General features: G+C 38.1%; 1 protein-coding gene across 1 annotated transcript; it reads left to right on the top strand.

Moving 5' to 3' along the window:
* Positions 1-252: 252 nt before the first annotated feature.
* LOC101888113 (pancreas transcription factor 1 subunit alpha) lies at positions 253-14,145 on the top strand. Its single transcript, XM_005178668.4, has 3 exons — positions 253-742; positions 3,401-3,708; positions 13,682-14,145. Exons 1-3 carry the CDS (start codon positions 552-554, stop codon positions 14,053-14,055), a joined length of 873 nt encoding a protein of 290 aa, XP_005178725.2. The 5' UTR covers positions 253-551; the 3' UTR covers positions 14,056-14,145.
* The last annotated feature ends 2,769 nt before the right edge of the window (positions 14,146-16,914 follow it).

The following is a 16,914-nucleotide window of genomic DNA, read 5'->3' as shown; positions in this document are numbered from 1 at the left end:
GTTTTGAAACGCCAACGCAAATACGCGCGGAAGACATAACAAAAAGCGACAAAGTGGTCATGTGCCGCAGCATAATTGCTGGCACGTTTTGGGAATTATCGGTGTTTTGATATAAGAAAATCAGAGGAAAATCAGTTATAAGAAAATTATAGTTAAAAGGCAGTTAAGTGGAAACCAGAAAGAAAAATAAGAAACAAAAATAAAAGAAAATTGTGAATAGGAATACAAATTGAAAATTATTCCAGTTTGAGGTTATCTATCAATAACCCTTTCCCAATCAAAATGTTTTCATCGGAACCATAAATCACTTAAAACGGATAAAAGAATTCAAGATAAGCAGTGTTACCCTAACAATTCTAAAAATAAATATTTAAAAAAAAAACATATTGAAATAATTATCTACCAAAGTTAAACACTTGTTGTACTGAAAGTCACCGGAAGTGTTGACACGTGCCCCAAATAGCCCACACGTGGACCCACTTACAAGCCACCAATTACCAGTGTATTCAATTAATAGTGTCAATATCTCGGTGATATCATCCGGAGTCATCATGTTCTCTTTGGATAATTTCGATTTGGAAGCGACAATGGCACGCCATTTCTTTGAGGGCTCCCAGGCCACAAATGGTTCGTCCTCGTCAAGTTCGGAATTTTTCTTTGGCGATGATAATAGCACGGATACCGACGATGATGATGCCTATAGCAGTGGTTTTAACAGCGATCAGGAGAATACCGAAAAGACGTAAGTATATTAGGGGATAGAATTGAAAATATATTTTTAAAATTCCATGACTGGCCTATAAGGTCCGTGAATCTACAATAGAGGCATCTTAAGTCAGGTACTCTACAGTAGACGCCAGCTACTTTACAGTAGAGGACTTTAGAGGCCAGCTCCTTTATGATGAGGCCTCTAGAGGCCAGCTTCTTTATAGTAGAGGCCTCTAGAGGCCATCTCCTTTAAAATAGAGCCCTCTAGAGGCCAGCTACTTTTTAGTAGAGTCCTCTAGAGGTCAGCTTCTTTATAGTATAGGCCAGCTCCTTTAAAGTAGAGGCCTCTAGAGGCTAGCTCCTTTATAGTAGAAGCTTCTAGAGCCCAGTTACTTTATAGTAGGGGCTCTAGAGCCCAGCTACATAATAGTAGAGGTCTCTAGAGGCTAGCTCCTTTATAGTAGAAGCTTCTAGAGCCCAGTTACATAATAGTAGAGGTCTCTAGAAGCTAGCTACTTTATAGTAGAAGCCAGATACTCTATAGTATAGGCCTCTAAGGCCTGCTAGTTTAGAATAGAGGCCTCGAAGGCCAGCTAGTCTACAGTAGAGAACTTTGGAGCCCACCTAATCTACTCTACTTTACAGTAGAGGTCTCTGGAGGCCAGGTATTTATAGTAAAGACCTCTAAGGCCCGCTATTCCACAGTATAGGCCTCTCAGGTCAGCTACTCTACAGTGGAGGCCTCTAAGGCCAGCTACTCAAGGAGGACTCTGAAGGCCAGCTACTCAAGGAGGACTCTGCAGGCCAGCTACTCTACAGTAGAGGCCTCTGGAACCAGCTACACAGTAGAGACATCTAAGGCCAACTACTCTACAGTAGAGACCTATAAGGCCAGCTACGCCACACTAGAGGCCTCTAAGGCTACCTACTTTTTATTAGAGGCCTCAGAGGCCAGCTATTCTACAGTAGTGGCCTCTAAGACCAATTACTCTACATTAGAGGCCTCTGAGGCTAGCTACTCTACATTGGAGGCCTCTAAGGCCAACTACTTTACATTAGAGGCCTCTAAGGCCAGCTACTCTATATTAGAGGCCTCTAGGACCCACTACTCTACATTTGAGGCCTCTGACGCCAGCTACTCTACAGTGGAGGCCTCTAAGGTTAGCTGCTCTACATTTGAGGCCTTTAAGTTCAGCTAATTTAAACTATAGGTCTGTAGGGGCCAGCTTATTTAGAATCATATCTTCTAAGGCCCGCTACTTAACATTAGAGGCCTCTACGGAAAGCTATTCTATATTAGAGGCCTCTAGAGGCCAGCAACTCTACAGTAGAACCATAAGCTCATATGGAGGCCAGCTACTCTACATTAGAGGCCTCTGAAGCCAGCTACTCTACAGTAGATGTCTCTAGGGCCAGCTACTTTACAGTAGAACCATATAAGGTCATCTACTCTACAGCTGAAGCCTCTGGAGGCCAGCTACTCTACAGTAAAGGCCTCTGAGATCAACTACTCTACATTGGCGGCCTCTAAGGCCAGCTTCCCTACAGTAGAGGTCTTTAGAGTCCAGCGACTCTACTGTAGAGTTCTCTAGAGTCCAGCAACTCTAAAGTAAGAGCCTTTAATGCCAGCTACTCTACATCAGAGGCCTCTAGGGCCAGCTACTCTACAGTAGAGGCTTCTAGAGGCCACCTACTTTACATTAGAGGTCTCTAAGGCCAGCGACTCTGCAGTAGAGGCCTCTAAAGGCCAGCTACTCTACAGCAGAGGCCTCTGGAGGCCAACTACTGTACGTTAATGTCCTCTAAGGCCAGCTACTCTACAGTAGAAGCCTCTAGGGCCAGCAGCTACTCTATAGTAAAGGCCTCTGAGATCAACTGCTCTACATTGGCGGCCTCTAAGACCAGCGTCCCTACAGTAGAGGCCTCTAGAGTCCAGCTACTCTAAAGTAAGGGTCTTTAATACCAGCTACTCTACAGCAGAGGCCTCTAGGGCCAGTTACTCTAAAGTAGGAGCCTCTTTGGCCCTCTACTCTACAGTAGAGACCTCTAAGGCCAATTGCAGAGTCGCTCATTTAGAATACTAATTTGGCAATGCAGTTCTCCAAGACATTTTCTCTATAGTTTGATGGCTCGATCTTAGCTCTTCTTTTATGAATTGGGAATATAACTATCTAGACAGAGGCTCTGTCTATAATTGCAGTATCCCGAATTGTGTTATATCATTTTACAAGCTGTTTATCAAAGTCTTCTGGAGCGTGGATAATGTGTTCATATGGTATTCTATCCCCTCCTAGCGCTTTCTTCATCTTCACTTTCATCTGGATATTTTGCAGTTATTCTAAACTGACTTCAATGTCTAATATAGGATGTTTGTTGAAGAACCTATCGTAACTTATCCGTTACGATTCGGGTCAATGGGGTTTGAAATTAGAGTTTGAATGTATCCGACGATATGGTTGAGCTGATTTTGAAAGTTTCTTATTTCTAATTCGAATTTCAAATCTACTTCCCATTAAATACTATCTGGGAATACTATCTGACAGGAACTCGACAAGACATCGCCAATAACATAACCCTTATCTGATTTACACTTAATAAAAGCTGCAATTTTTAGGATGCCTTTTTGAAATTTCATTATCCTCGGAATTTAAAATATTAATACACATTTCCATATTTTTTCCCCTTTTTTCAGACGCCCACACAAAACGCGACGCATGAAATGCGCCTCACAGGTGGCGCAACAGCGTCAGGCGGCTAATTTACGTGAACGCCGACGCATGCAGTCCATCAATGAGGCCTTTGAGGGTTTGAGATCGCACATACCAACCTTACCCTATGAGAAGAGGCTCAGTAAAGTGGATACATTAAAATTGGCCATTAGCTATATTACCTTCCTCAGTGAAATGGTGAAGAAAGATAAAAATGGCAACGAACCCGGTCTGACATTGAAGCGAAAATATCAAAAGGAACCACCAAAGAAGATAATACTAAAGGATCGATGTAAGTATGGGAAACGGATTTTTATATCGAAATATTTCTTGTTATTGAATTTAGAGATTTTAAGCAAATTTGAAAAAGACTGGTCTTCGGGTCAGTGACGGTTAAACTCGGAAAAAATGAAATCTATGAAACTCAACATCACATTAAGAAGAATATAATCTAAAAAAGACAATTAAAATATTTGCCTCACAAGTCATGTAAGATTTTATTATGGAATGATTGAATTAAGCTTCAAAGGAGAATTTAGCTGCAGCTAGAACAAGTATGAAGATCGACAGTATTGTGGCTGGTTTTGCCATAATACTGTTGGTGTTTTGATCCTTGAAAACTTATTTAAAACAAAATTTAATTGGTAAAATATACCATCCGTCATACGAAAACGTTTCAGCTACGAAAATAAATTTCAAGGTTGAGCTCGTCTGAAAAGGGTTGCCAAACTCGATTTAGCAAATGAAACTTTATTGTTTAGCCATGGGTACCATTTGGATTGCACAAGGTTACATTCATAGCAGAATTTTAACTAAACCCTCAGTCATATGGCTAGAGAGGATATAAATCATTTGATACGGCCAAAACGTGCCACATCGAATTAAACGGTTTTAGAACCTAGGACCAAATCCGTTTCAGGACATTTGGAGTCGATCTAACGATGTTCGTCCATCCGTCCGCCTGTCTTGCTGGCTGGTTTGCACGATAACTCAGTGAAGGGAGTATCCGATTTGATTCAAACTTGGCACATCGTAATATTGTTTTAAAACTTCGATCGAATCCGGAGATGGACAATATCGGTCCACTCCTTTTGGTATCTCCCCCACCAAATGTCAACATTATCAAAGAAAATAATTTACTGCACAGAAAGAGAAAGGATAATCTGAATTTGCACCAACTTTGCAAATCCTAATATTTGCATGGGTGCTAGGTCAGAATTGGTTCAAAATTTTGAATAATTATAAATCTTGTAAAAGTGATGTAGGAGTTCGATTGTCTTCAAATTACACACATCACAATATTTTTATTAATTCAAGCTCCTTCTGGTCCCTCCACCACAAAGGCTCAACATTTTGAATATCCATGAATCTCTTAAAACGCAAAATTAACATCCGATTCAATTCAGACTTGGCAAATCTCAATATTTCCATGAACACAATATCTGTTATAAAGATGGTAGAGATCGGACCATTTCTTCTGGTACCCAACCCCACAAAGGGTCAAAGTTTGGAATAACCAAAAAATGTTTATAAAATCCGAAATAAGCATCCGATTCTCTTCCTATTTCACACATCCCATTTTTCTTATTATTCTAAAATCTGATGTGAAGATAGGACATATCGGTCCACTCCTTCTGGTACCTCCCCCACAAAGGTTCAAAATTTTGAATATCCATGAATCTCTTAAAACGTGAAATTAACATCCGATTCAATTCAGACTTGGAACATCTCAATATTTCCATGAACACAATATCTGTTATAAAGGTGGTAGATATCAGACCATTTCTTCTGGTACCCAACCCCACAAAGGCTAACATTTTTGAATACCCATGAAGCTCATAAAACGCGAAATTAACATCCGATTCAATTCAGACTTGGAACATCTCAATATTTACAATCGAAATAAACATTCAACTCTCCTCAAATTTCGGACAGACAAACATTTTTGTTAACACAAGATATGTTTGGGAAGATGATAGATATCTGCGAAGGTATCTTTTGGTCATAGCATAAAATTGAATATAAATGTTCGATTTTCTTGTAATTTTCCCCATATCAATATTTATACCCTACACCACAAGGTGGTCAGGGTATTATGTCTTTGTGCATTTGTTTGTAACAGGCAAAAGGAAACGAGATAGACCCATAGTTCCTTTTGATGATCTGCATAGAATCACTTTCTGAGTTGATTTATGCATGTCAGTCCGTCTTTCCGTCCGTCCATGTATTCTTGTGAACAAAATGCAGGTCGCATTTATTATCCGATTGAGATGAAACTTTGCAAACAACATTTGTTTGGCCTAATTACGAACCCTATTGAAATTGGAGATAATCGGTAAAAATTTAGATATAGCTCCCATATATATCTTCGTCCGATTTGCCTTTTATTGTGCACCAAACGTGTAATATCAGCCCGAATAGTATGAAATTTTGCACATACAACCAAATTAGGCCTGAAAATAAGTATGCCAAATTTGATCGAAATCGGTTCAGATATTTTGTATTTGTTACCTACAGCCGTAATATGCACTCCGTAACAACGATATTCAGGGAAATATATCAAATACAGCTCAGAAATATCTTTGCCAAATTTTATCGAGATCGGTTCAGATTTGGACATAGCTCCCATATATATCTTTATCCGATTTCAAATTAATTGTGCACAAAATGGGCAATACAATTCCGAATTTAAAAGATACAAATGCTTCGCCATATTTAGTCCTTTGAATTTTAAATTATAATTGTAATCATAGGGTGTATGATTGAATTCTCCAATAAAAACTTTTTATTATTAAGTGGAGCTCAACTAAATTAGCAAAGTGGTGTTGGGTATCATAAAATGGGCACCGCCCGACTTTAGGACTTTCTTTACTGATTTAACTGAAATAAAATTCAGTATCCTAAGATATGAAATGAATAACTGTTTTTATACCCTCCACAATATTATGGAGGGTATATTAGGTTTGTTATTCCGTTTATAATACCTCGAAATATACATTTTAGACCCCACAAAGTATATATATTCTTGATCAGCATAAAATTCTATGTCGATTTATCAATGTCCGTCCGTCTGTCCGTCTATCCGTCTGTCCGTCTGTGGAAATCACTCTAGCTTCCGAACGAAATGAAGTAGGTTGATAAAATTTTACTCAAATGTGTACTATGTCTGCAGGACTTTTGGTATTGAAAATGGGCCATATAGGTCCACGTCTTCGGATAGCTCCCAAATTTGGTATTTAAAGTTTTTAATAGATACTACAGCATAAAACAGAAAATGGGCAATGTAGGTCCACGTCTTCGTATAGCCCCCATGTAACGGTACCCCCCGATATTCGGTATTTTGATCATTTTAGCGACATTATTTACCGGAATTGTTTCAATTTTGGTATTTGAAGTTCGTAATGGATACTACATCCTAAGACAGAAAATAAGCCATGTAGGTCTACGTCTTCGTATAGCCCCCATATAACGGTACCCCCCAATATTCAGTATTTTGATGATTTTAGCGACATTATTTACCGGAACTATTTCAAATTTAGTATTTGAAGTTCGTAATGGAGGCTACAGACTATCACAGAAAATTGTCTGTGCAGGACTACGCCTTCGTATAGCCCCCATATAACGGTACCACCGATCTTCGGTATTTTCATGATTTTAGCGAACCTATTTACATGAATTGTTTCAAATTTCGCATTTGAAGTTCGTAATGAATACTACAGCCTATGACAGAAAATTGTCTGTGCAGGTCCACGTCTTCGTATAGCCCCCATATAATTGTCTGTGCAGGACTACGCCTTCGTATAGCCCCCATAAAACGGTACCACCGATCTTCGGTATTTTCATGATTTTAGCGAACCTATTTACATGAATTGTTTCAAATTTCGCATTTGAAGTTCGTAATGAATACTACAGCCTATGACAGAAAATTGTCTGTGCAGGTCCACGTCTTCGTATAGCCCCCATATAACGGTACACCCCGATATTCGGTATTTTGATGATTTTAGCGACATTATTTATCGGAATTGTTTCAAATTTCGCATTTGAAGTTCGTGAAGTTCGATATAACAGCCTATGACAAAACATTTTGTGTGCAGATCCACGTTTTATAACCACCATGGTACCTCCCTATATTCGACGATTTTAGCTACATTATAAACAGATTTTTTTCAAGTTTCGCATTTGAATATTGTGATATAAGTGGCCTTGTGACAAAAGTTGCCTATGCAGGTCCATGTCGCCATATAGACTCTAATATACGGCTACACGATTTTAACAGAATTTTAAAATCCTTTTATTGTTTTTTTTTTTTTTTGAAAATTGTTGAATTCGTACCAAATGGTGGAGGGTATTCAAAGTTCGGCCTGGCCGAACTTACAGCTTTTTTACTTGTTACATACCAAGAAAGGCCGAAAATTTAGAGATTTTTTATTTTTGTAAAACATGCCACTCGTCATACGTAAATATTTTAGATATGAACTAATTTGTATTTACAACAATAACAAGGCCTAGATCATTGGAGAAAGGCTGTCACGTTAGCAAATGAGAGAGAGAGAGAGAGGGAGAGTCACTACCGCTATTGTTGTGTCATGCAACTTTACTGTTATTTTGAAAATGCACAAAAAAAAACCCATCTCATAATTCTTCTTCCTTTTATCCCATTTAGTTTCCTTCTCTCTTGAGAATTTTTTAATTAAAAACAAAATTTATATCTGTTGTGACTTTTTAAATTGAAAACAATTTTATAATTTTTTTTCCTCAAAAATGTATGTAAATTACCTAGGAAATATGAGTATTTTTCCTCAAAAAAAAATAGAAAACCCCTTTTAAAAGAGACCCTAATGTCTAATCCCTTTGATGACCCTACCATAACGAATTTCCTCACGTTTAAATGTTTGGAAATAAATTGAATGAACAATCGATCTTCTGTATGTCATGCCATCAGGCCAACTTTCCTATTCGTTTTGAATAGAAAAATTATTAACCAAAAGACCATGACGAAATTTTCGGTGGAAATACATTTTCACTTTTAGTGTTTTTGGGCTACTGGGACAGAATAGAAGGGATTTTATTGGAGGTACTTTTTCCGGGACTGCAACAAATTGCCAAATACAAATTGTCTGCCGTAATCCGGCTAGGATGCGTGGAGAGTAACCATCACTTCGTGGCATCGATGAAAAAAGTGTGAAAATTCTAATTAGTTACAGACGGATGTTTTTATTTCCCCCCCCCCTCGCCTCTGCCCTTCCGTGAATGAATAAATGGAATGGGGTGGTTGGACTATTTGCAATCATCGGATATCAAAAATGAATGTTCGGCTGGTTCGTCGTGTTCGTGGTGATGATCAACAACTAATGTTTTCGTGTGGTTGTGTGCGTTTCGGGTAACCTCATCATGGCATTTCTACCACCCTTAAATATTTTGTGGTTTCGACAACTATCCACAAAACATTTAAGATAACCATCTTCATCACGATATGCCCATCCGTCCTATGATTTTTTTACCATGGTTTCAAGCATATCTTGGGCATATCCATTACCCATCGACTCTTCTCTCTCTCTCTCTCGTTTTGCTCTACCAACCCAACTGACATTGATTGAATATCAAAAAATATTGCCACCGATGATTGCATGATTTTGCACAAAACATTTCAATATTATTTCTTGATTTGAATATTTAAAAGATCGCTTATCTTTATTCCATTGGGATTTTGTGATTAGAATATTGTTTTAGATATTGGCCCAGGATGAATGAAGTTATCAGGGAAATATGAGGGTGTTGCGCTTGCCTGATTAGCTTATCACCTAATCATAGCAGCTGCAGGAGAGGTGTAATAGAGTTTTCAACTTGATTTAGCATTCAAGCGATCTACAGCAGTCCTGTGAGTGTCCTCTATAGAACAAGTTAGAAAATATCCGTCGGTTTTGACGACAGATGTATACCCCTTCAATTATTTTAATATATTTTGACTTCATTTATGATTATTCAAACTGTTGACTCTCTGCGGAGTAGGTTCCAAAGGTCTGCGCCAATATGGATCAATTCGTATCGGGCGTAAATAAATATGATATAAATATTACGACGTGCCAAGTTTGGACTATATCGACTACTTCCTTCACTTTATATGAAATATGCGATAATTTTTAGAAAATGTTGAAATTTGCGTGGGGTACCCGATATAGTCGACCGAAGTATTCCATTTTCATACTCCATCTAATACAGAAAAAAAAAATATTGGTATTGGCAAAATTACAAGAATATCGAACATTTATATCCAATTTTATGCGAAATCATAAATTCCAAATTTCTGGTTGAGAGAAATATTTAGTTATAGCAAGTTGGAAGGAATTGCCGACCTGTTCTGCAAGTTATTACAGATAAGGGTATAGAAAATTGTGATCTTTTTTGTGGGTGAGGTACCGGAAGGGGTTCACAGATATACAGGGTGCGATGAAAAAACTGCAACCAATTTCAGACTGCTGTCATATCTAAGACACTCGTCCGACAGCTGTTAAAATTATTCCAGTGACAGCTGATTATATTGTTTACAAGCGCACAAAAGCATTTTGGTGAGAATTTTCCCGGAAAAAAGTTATTCGTAATGGAATTCAAGCGTGATGGTGTGATTCTTTAGATTAGGCTGGAAAGCCACAAGTGGCTATCGTTAGGGCACTCCAGCATTTAAATGTGAATAAATCTTTTATGTCTCGTACCATTGCTCGTTGCCGTGATACTGGCTGGTAGCGTAGCCCCACGTTAACGAAGTGGACGGAAGAAAACAGCAACATGAGCAGAAATGGTTGGAAAAATAAAGAAGCGACTTCAACGAAACCCGCTTCGCACTGGCTGAAAAATGGCTCGTGAGCTGAATATACCGCAATATTCCATTCGGTAAATATTGAAAAAAGAGCTCAGGGTAAAGCTATTGAAATTCAAAAACGTGTAAGAACTTTCACAGCAACAGAAACAACAGAAAATAGACTCAAAAGAGTTAAAGAGTTACTTCGCTTGGCAGAAAGTGGTGAACTGACGAATTTCGTTTTCTTAGATGAGAAAACATTCGTTGTCCAGCAGTTTGTGAACAAACAAAATGATCCGCTCGTGTTTACTTGCCAAAGAGGTCAGCTGAACATGTGTACCTTCGATTGGCCACCAGAACTCAAGCGCCGGCCATGGTGATGGTGTGGGCCGCCTTAACAGCCGATGGTTGTTCTCTGCTCGTATTATTCGATCGTGGCATCAGATCATAAAATGTCGAATATTATCGCGAAAATATTCTGTAGGGCGTATTAAAGCCTTGGACACGCAAACATTTTGGCCGCAGACCTTAGACATTCCAAGAAAGGTTACAAAATGAGGTTCCTCGCTTCATTTCCAGCGCACAATGGTCACAAAAATCTCCGAATACCAATCCGTTGGACTATTGTGTCTGGAGTATTTTGGAAAGCAAGATTGGCACTAAAAAATACTAAAGCCTCATACAAGCGCTTCGCCGGGAATGGGCCAAAAATACCGCGGAGCAAAATTCGGGCAGCGTGTGACGGTTTCATTGGCCGTTTGAAGGCCATAATTCGTGCCAAAGGTGACCAATTCGAACAAATCTAAACTTATTCTAAAATTTGATGCTATTTCCGACATTTGTTTTCAAAATAGTGAAACCAAAGTGGGGGAGGTACCACAAGGAATGGTCCGATCTGTGCCATCTTTATAACAGATCTTGTATTGATAGAAAAAAGTCTGAATGGAATCGGATGTTAATTTCGCGTTTTATGAGCTTCAAGGATATTCAAAATTTTAACGCTTTGTGGGGGAGGTTCCTGAAGGAGTGGACCGATATATTCCATCTTTACACCAGACCTTGGGTTAATTAAAATATTGGGATGTGTGTAATTTGAAGACAATCGGAATCTTACATCACATTTTATAAGAGCTATAATTATTCAAAATTTTGACCCTTTGTGGGGAAGGAACTTGATGGAGTGTACCGATATGGTCCATTTTCGCACCTGACCTAGCACTGATCGAAATATTAGGATTTGCAAAGTTTGAGAAAAATTGGATTATCCTTTCTCTTTCTGTGCAGAAAAATATTTTTTGAAAATTTCGACCCTTTGTGTGGGAGGTACCAGAAGGAGTTGACCGATATATTCCATCTTAACACCAGACCTTGGGTTGATAAAAATATTGGGATCTGTGAAATTTGAAGACAATCGAACTCTTACATCACATTTTATGAGAGCTATAATTATTCCAAATTTTGACCCTTTGTGGGGGAGGTACTTAATGGAGTGTAGCGATATTGTCCATTTTTGCACCTGACCTAGCACTGATCGAAATATTAGTATTTGCAAAGTTGGAGTAAAATCGGATTATCCTTTCTCTTTCTGTGCAGAAAAATATTTTTTGAAAATTTCGATCTTTTGTGTGGGAGGTACCAGAAGGAGTGGACCGATATATTCCATCTTAACACCAGACCTTGGGTTAATAAAAATATTGGGATGTGTGAAATTTGAAGACAATCGGACACTTACATCACATTTTATAAGGGTTATAATTATTCCAAATTTTGACCCTTTGTGGGGTACTTGATGGAGTAGACCGATATTGTCTATTTTCTCACCTGACCTAGCACTGATCGAAATATTAGGATTTGCAAAGTTTGAGCAAAATCGGATTATCCTTTCTCTTTCTGTGCCGTAAAAATTTGTTTGAAAAATTTGACCCTTTGGAGTGAACCGATATTACCCATCTCCGAACTGGACCTAAGTTTGATAATAATATTACGATTTACCAAGTTTGGATGAAATTGGATACTCCCTTCGAGACTTATCGACCGCACCAGCCAGACAGATGGACGTACGGATATCGCTAGATCGACTCCAAATGTCCTGAAACGGATTTTGTCCAAAGAGACCTAGGGTCTAAAACCGTTATTTCGATGAGACAAGTTTTGGGACGTATCAAATGGTACCCTCTGTAGCCATATGACTGAGGGTATAAAAAAACAAAATAACCTTCAAATGTTTTTAACGTCATTTCATGTTCCAGGTAATAATTTTATATGGCATCGAGATAATTACCATGTGAGAATATTTCCAAGCTCATACAGCTGCAAAACTCCCACTACCTCCCCACAACAACTTCCAAAAGAAAATACAAAACATGACAATCATTTCATGTTCGAAGATAGTACCCCCGGTGTGGATAGACATTTTTCAATGGAAGGTTTTTGCTCTGGTTTTCCGCCATCACCAGTGAATGGGAGTGAGAGGTTGATACACGCAACTTCTCTTCCCCCTCCGCACTTGTCTTATGGCCTTAACAAAATACCTTCGATACCTTGCGATAAATGAAAATGTATTTCAGTTTATAATCCTTGTCAAAGCACATCCGAAAACACAACTGGCAATTGTTCACACCAACTTGCAACACTTGAAATTTTCAACATCGGATAGATGAGAGGTGAGGACATGATGTAGCCAAAAAATAGCATCAAATTGTAATGCTAATTTCCCGAAGAGCACCCTCTGCCAATTTGCTCTTAATAAAGCTCTTGAGTACAAGTTTGGAAATTATGTGCGCTCCGTGTGGTGGCCACAAAAATTTTCACACCCGCATAAATTCGTCTGGGGCAGCATCGTCAACAAATTGCAAGGCAGAGGAAAAACAAACAAGTGCAGGCATAGGAAACACCCTTTCCGCAATTTGGTAACCTTTTCTGATTGGATGGATGGTTGGCGCCCAAATGCATGGTTGTCTGAAATGACTACCAGGCAGGCCAGCATATGACTGGCTTCGCAGCATGTTTATGTTTTGCTGCTGTTTAGCAGACAATTAAATACCCTCTTCACAGCATGCAGCTGCAACAACAAAGGTTTTGTTTGCTTTGCTGGCAAAAATGAAAACCAACCATCCCTTACTTCTTCATCTGTGGCGGCCAAATGATGGTTTGCGGAAATCTCCGACACTTTAAACGTCAGACGTTACCCACTAATGGCATTGTAATGTAGACACTAATGTTTTCTCAAGTGTTTTCAAATCAAATAAATCTGAACCTTCGAAAAACCTCCCTGTCAATAAAGCCGGGCCAGCCCAAAAGGGGTTGAGATTGGTATTCTGAGGCTCAGTTTTTTTTTTTTTTTTTGTTTTAAATTGTAACAATTGACACTTTTCTTTTTAATCCTTTTCTTTTTAACTTCTAAACGGCTTAGTTGCGGAACTTAATTAAAAAATTAATAATTTCCATTTCCCCCTATTACTTTACACAGCTGGCGGTGTGGCTCATTCCCTGTCCTGGTATCGTCGCGGTGATCGTTATCCTGGCAGCAAATTATATGCCCGCACCTGGACTCCTGAAGATCCCAGATCACATATAACCCACTCGGTGGCCCATCATCTACAGCATCAACAACAAATCTTACAACAACAACAACAATCTCAAGCCTCTCCCAATCAACTGAACAACAATCATCCGCCAGCTCATCAACGTTACAATTCTCCAAATTCCTGTAGTTCATCATCGGAATCATCGTCGTTAAATGATCAACAACAACAACAACAGCAGCAGCAACAGAATACAGTGCGAAGTTGTCACGAGCTATTCAATGAGATGCAACAACAACAAAATGGTTTGGAAATTTAAGGGAAAATGGAAGACTTTTTTTTTGGGGGGAAAAGTAATAGCTGAGGAAGAAAAAACATGGCAAGGATTTAGAAATCAAATCTTTGAAAAATATCAGATTTTTAGGAAGGTTGAAAGGTTTTGGCAAAGGAAATCAAAAAAAAAAAGTTTATTGTCACTTATATGCTCTGTTCCGGTACCTGCAAGAATCAACTAGTTGTGGAATTTTCTTTGATATCATAAAGGGAAAATCCGTTATCGTAGATACATTCTTGCAATTCTGGAACAGACCAATAAATATGGAAAAAATTTCAGAGATTTTGGTCTGTTCTCTGATGTTTTGAAAACGCGCGTTGTATCAATTTTCTTAATATGTTGGCCCTTGATACTACAACTTATGCGAAAATTACCCCCTGAGATTTTTAAAATTACTATAATCTTACCCAGCTCTGAAATACTAATAATCTCCATTGAGAGTTACAATTTTTTAGTCCTTTAATGAAAGATAATTCTCTCATGGTCTTCTTTGACAGGGAAAAGCTTTGATTCTGCAGGCATCAAGGCGCCACAATAATATATGAGAAAATTGAGATAAAATTCCATCCGAGACACGCTTTCATATTTTATGTTTTTATACCCTCCACCATACTATGGAGGGTATATTAATTTTGTCATTCCGTTTGTAACTCCTCGAAATACTCATGTCAGACCCAACAAAGTATATATATTCTTGATCAGCGTAAAATTCTAAGACGATTTAGCCATGTCCGTCTGTCTGTCTGTGTGTCTGTCTGTCCGTCTGTCTGTCAGTCTGTTGTAATCACGCTATCTTTTGAACAAATTGAGATAGAAGGCTAAAATTTTGCACACATGTATATTTTGCCAGTAGGCAGGTTAAGTTCGTAAATGGGCCATGTAGGTCCAAGTTATCATATAGCCCCCATATAACTGTACCTCCCGATATTCAGTATTTTTATGATTTTAGCGACATTATTCGCCGGAATTGTTTCAAATTTGGCATTTGAAGTTCGTATTGAATACTACAGCCTAAAACAGAAAATTATCTGTGCAGGTCCATGTCTTCGTGTAGCCCCCATATAACGGTACCCCCCGATATTCGGTATTTTTATGATTTTTGCGACATTGTTTACCGGAATCGTTTCAAATTTGGTATTTGAACTTCGTAATGGATACTGCAGCATAAAACAGAAAATGGGCCATATAGGTCCACGTCTTCATATAGCCCCCATATACCGTACCCCCCGATATTCGGTATTTTGATGATTTTAGCGACATTATTTACCGGGATTGTTTCAAATTTCGCATGTGAATTTCGGAATGGATACTTCAGCCCATGCCAGAAAATTGTCTGTGCAGGTCCATGGCTTCGTATAGCCCCCATATAACGGTACCCCCCATATTCGGTATTTTAATGATATTAGCTAGATTATAAACAGATTTTTCTTCAAGTTTCGCATTTAAATAGTGTAATAACTTATGACAAAAGTTGCCTATGCTGGCCCACGTCGTCGTATAAGCATTCGGTATTCTTAAGATTTTAACAGAATTTTTAACGGATTTTATTTATTAGAAAATGCCAAATTTGTACCAAATGGTGGAGGGTATTAAAAGTTCGGCCCGGCCGAACTTACAGCTTTTTTACTTGTTTTTTCTCCATGGCTGACAGCCTGTATTAAAAAGGTAGAGGACATTTTTTCTTTTTATTTCATTTTAACTTCGGATTCTTCATAAAATGCAAATGCTAAGCATAGCATCGCTGCCTTTTTAATAGTCTGGAGATGTTTTTTTATTTTTATTTCAAAATACTTCAAATATGGACTTCATCTTCTTCGTGACAATTCACACTTTCATTTTTATTTCATTTTAACTTCAGATTTTAGCTAAATTTCAACTTCGTAAGGTCAAGCTTAGCATATCTGCCAACTTATGAAGAGGGAAAGGATTCTTCTATAGCCACCAAGGCCCCATAATAATACATGAGTAAATTTGAGAAATATTTCTCCCTATTTCCACCAACGAGACACGCTTCCACATTTTATATTTTTCTTCTCCATGGCTGAGAACAGACAGCCTAATCCAAAAATCGCCTGTATTAAAAACGGCGAGTAATTTTTTTTCTTTTTATTTCATTTTAACTTCAGATTTTAACTAAATTTTCGAGAGAGATTATCATATTTGATATTCGCATAAAATTCAAATGCTAAGTATAACTTCGCTGCCTTTTTAATAGACTGGAGACGTTATTTTCTTTTTATTTCAAAATATTGACTTTGTCTTCTTTGTGACAAATCAGGCAGCCGACGCTCCGTCTTTAATGCAATGGCTGAGAATAGACTGCCTAATCCAGAAAATCGCCTGTATTAAAAATGACGAGAAATTTTTTTCTTTTTATTTCATTTTAACTTCAGACTTTAGCTAAATTTCCGGGGGAGGTCATATGATCTTCATAAAATTCAAATGCTAGGCATAGAATATCTGCCAACTTATGGGAAAGATGCCAACCCCCAATTTTTTAAATTACGATAGAGATAATCTTACCCAGCTCTGAAATACTAATAATCTCCATTGAGAATTACAATTTTTAGTCTTTTAATTAAAGATGAATCTCTCTTGGTCTTCTATGAAGGAGGAAAAGTTTCTTCTGTTTTCAGCAAGGCCCCATGAAAATATATGAGAAAATTGAGATATATTTCTCCCCATTTCCATACACGCTTTCATATTTTATGTTTCCTTCTACATGGCTAAGAAAAGACAGCTTAATCCAGAAAATCGCCTGTATTAAATATGGCGAGGACATTTTTTTCTTTTTATTTCATTTTAACTTCAGATTTTAGCTAAATATTCGAGGGAGACTGTCAT

Source organism: Musca domestica, unplaced genomic scaffold, assembly GCF_030504385.1.
Source record: "Musca domestica strain aabys unplaced genomic scaffold, Musca_domestica.polishedcontigs.V.1.1 24, whole genome shotgun sequence".
Taxonomy (NCBI): domain Eukaryota; kingdom Metazoa; phylum Arthropoda; class Insecta; order Diptera; family Muscidae; genus Musca; species Musca domestica.
The sequence above is the reverse complement of the archived record's forward strand: the minus strand, read 5'-3'. Positions and strand labels throughout refer to the sequence as shown.

What these genes read in the sequence shown, in the direction of transcription:
- LOC101888113 (XM_005178668.4), top strand. Translation starts at nt 552, where the DNA reads ATGTTCTCTTTGGATAATTTCGATTTGGAAGCGACAATGGCACGCCAT. An exon ending in CAGGAGAATACCGAAAAGAC is followed by an intron (nt 743 to 3,400) that starts GTAAGTATATTA and finishes CCCTTTTTTCAG; the next exon opens with ACGCCCACACAAAACGCGAC. An exon ending in GATAATACTAAAGGATCGAT is followed by an intron (nt 3,709 to 13,681) that starts GTAAGTATGGGA and finishes TACTTTACACAG; the next exon opens with CTGGCGGTGTGGCTCATTCC.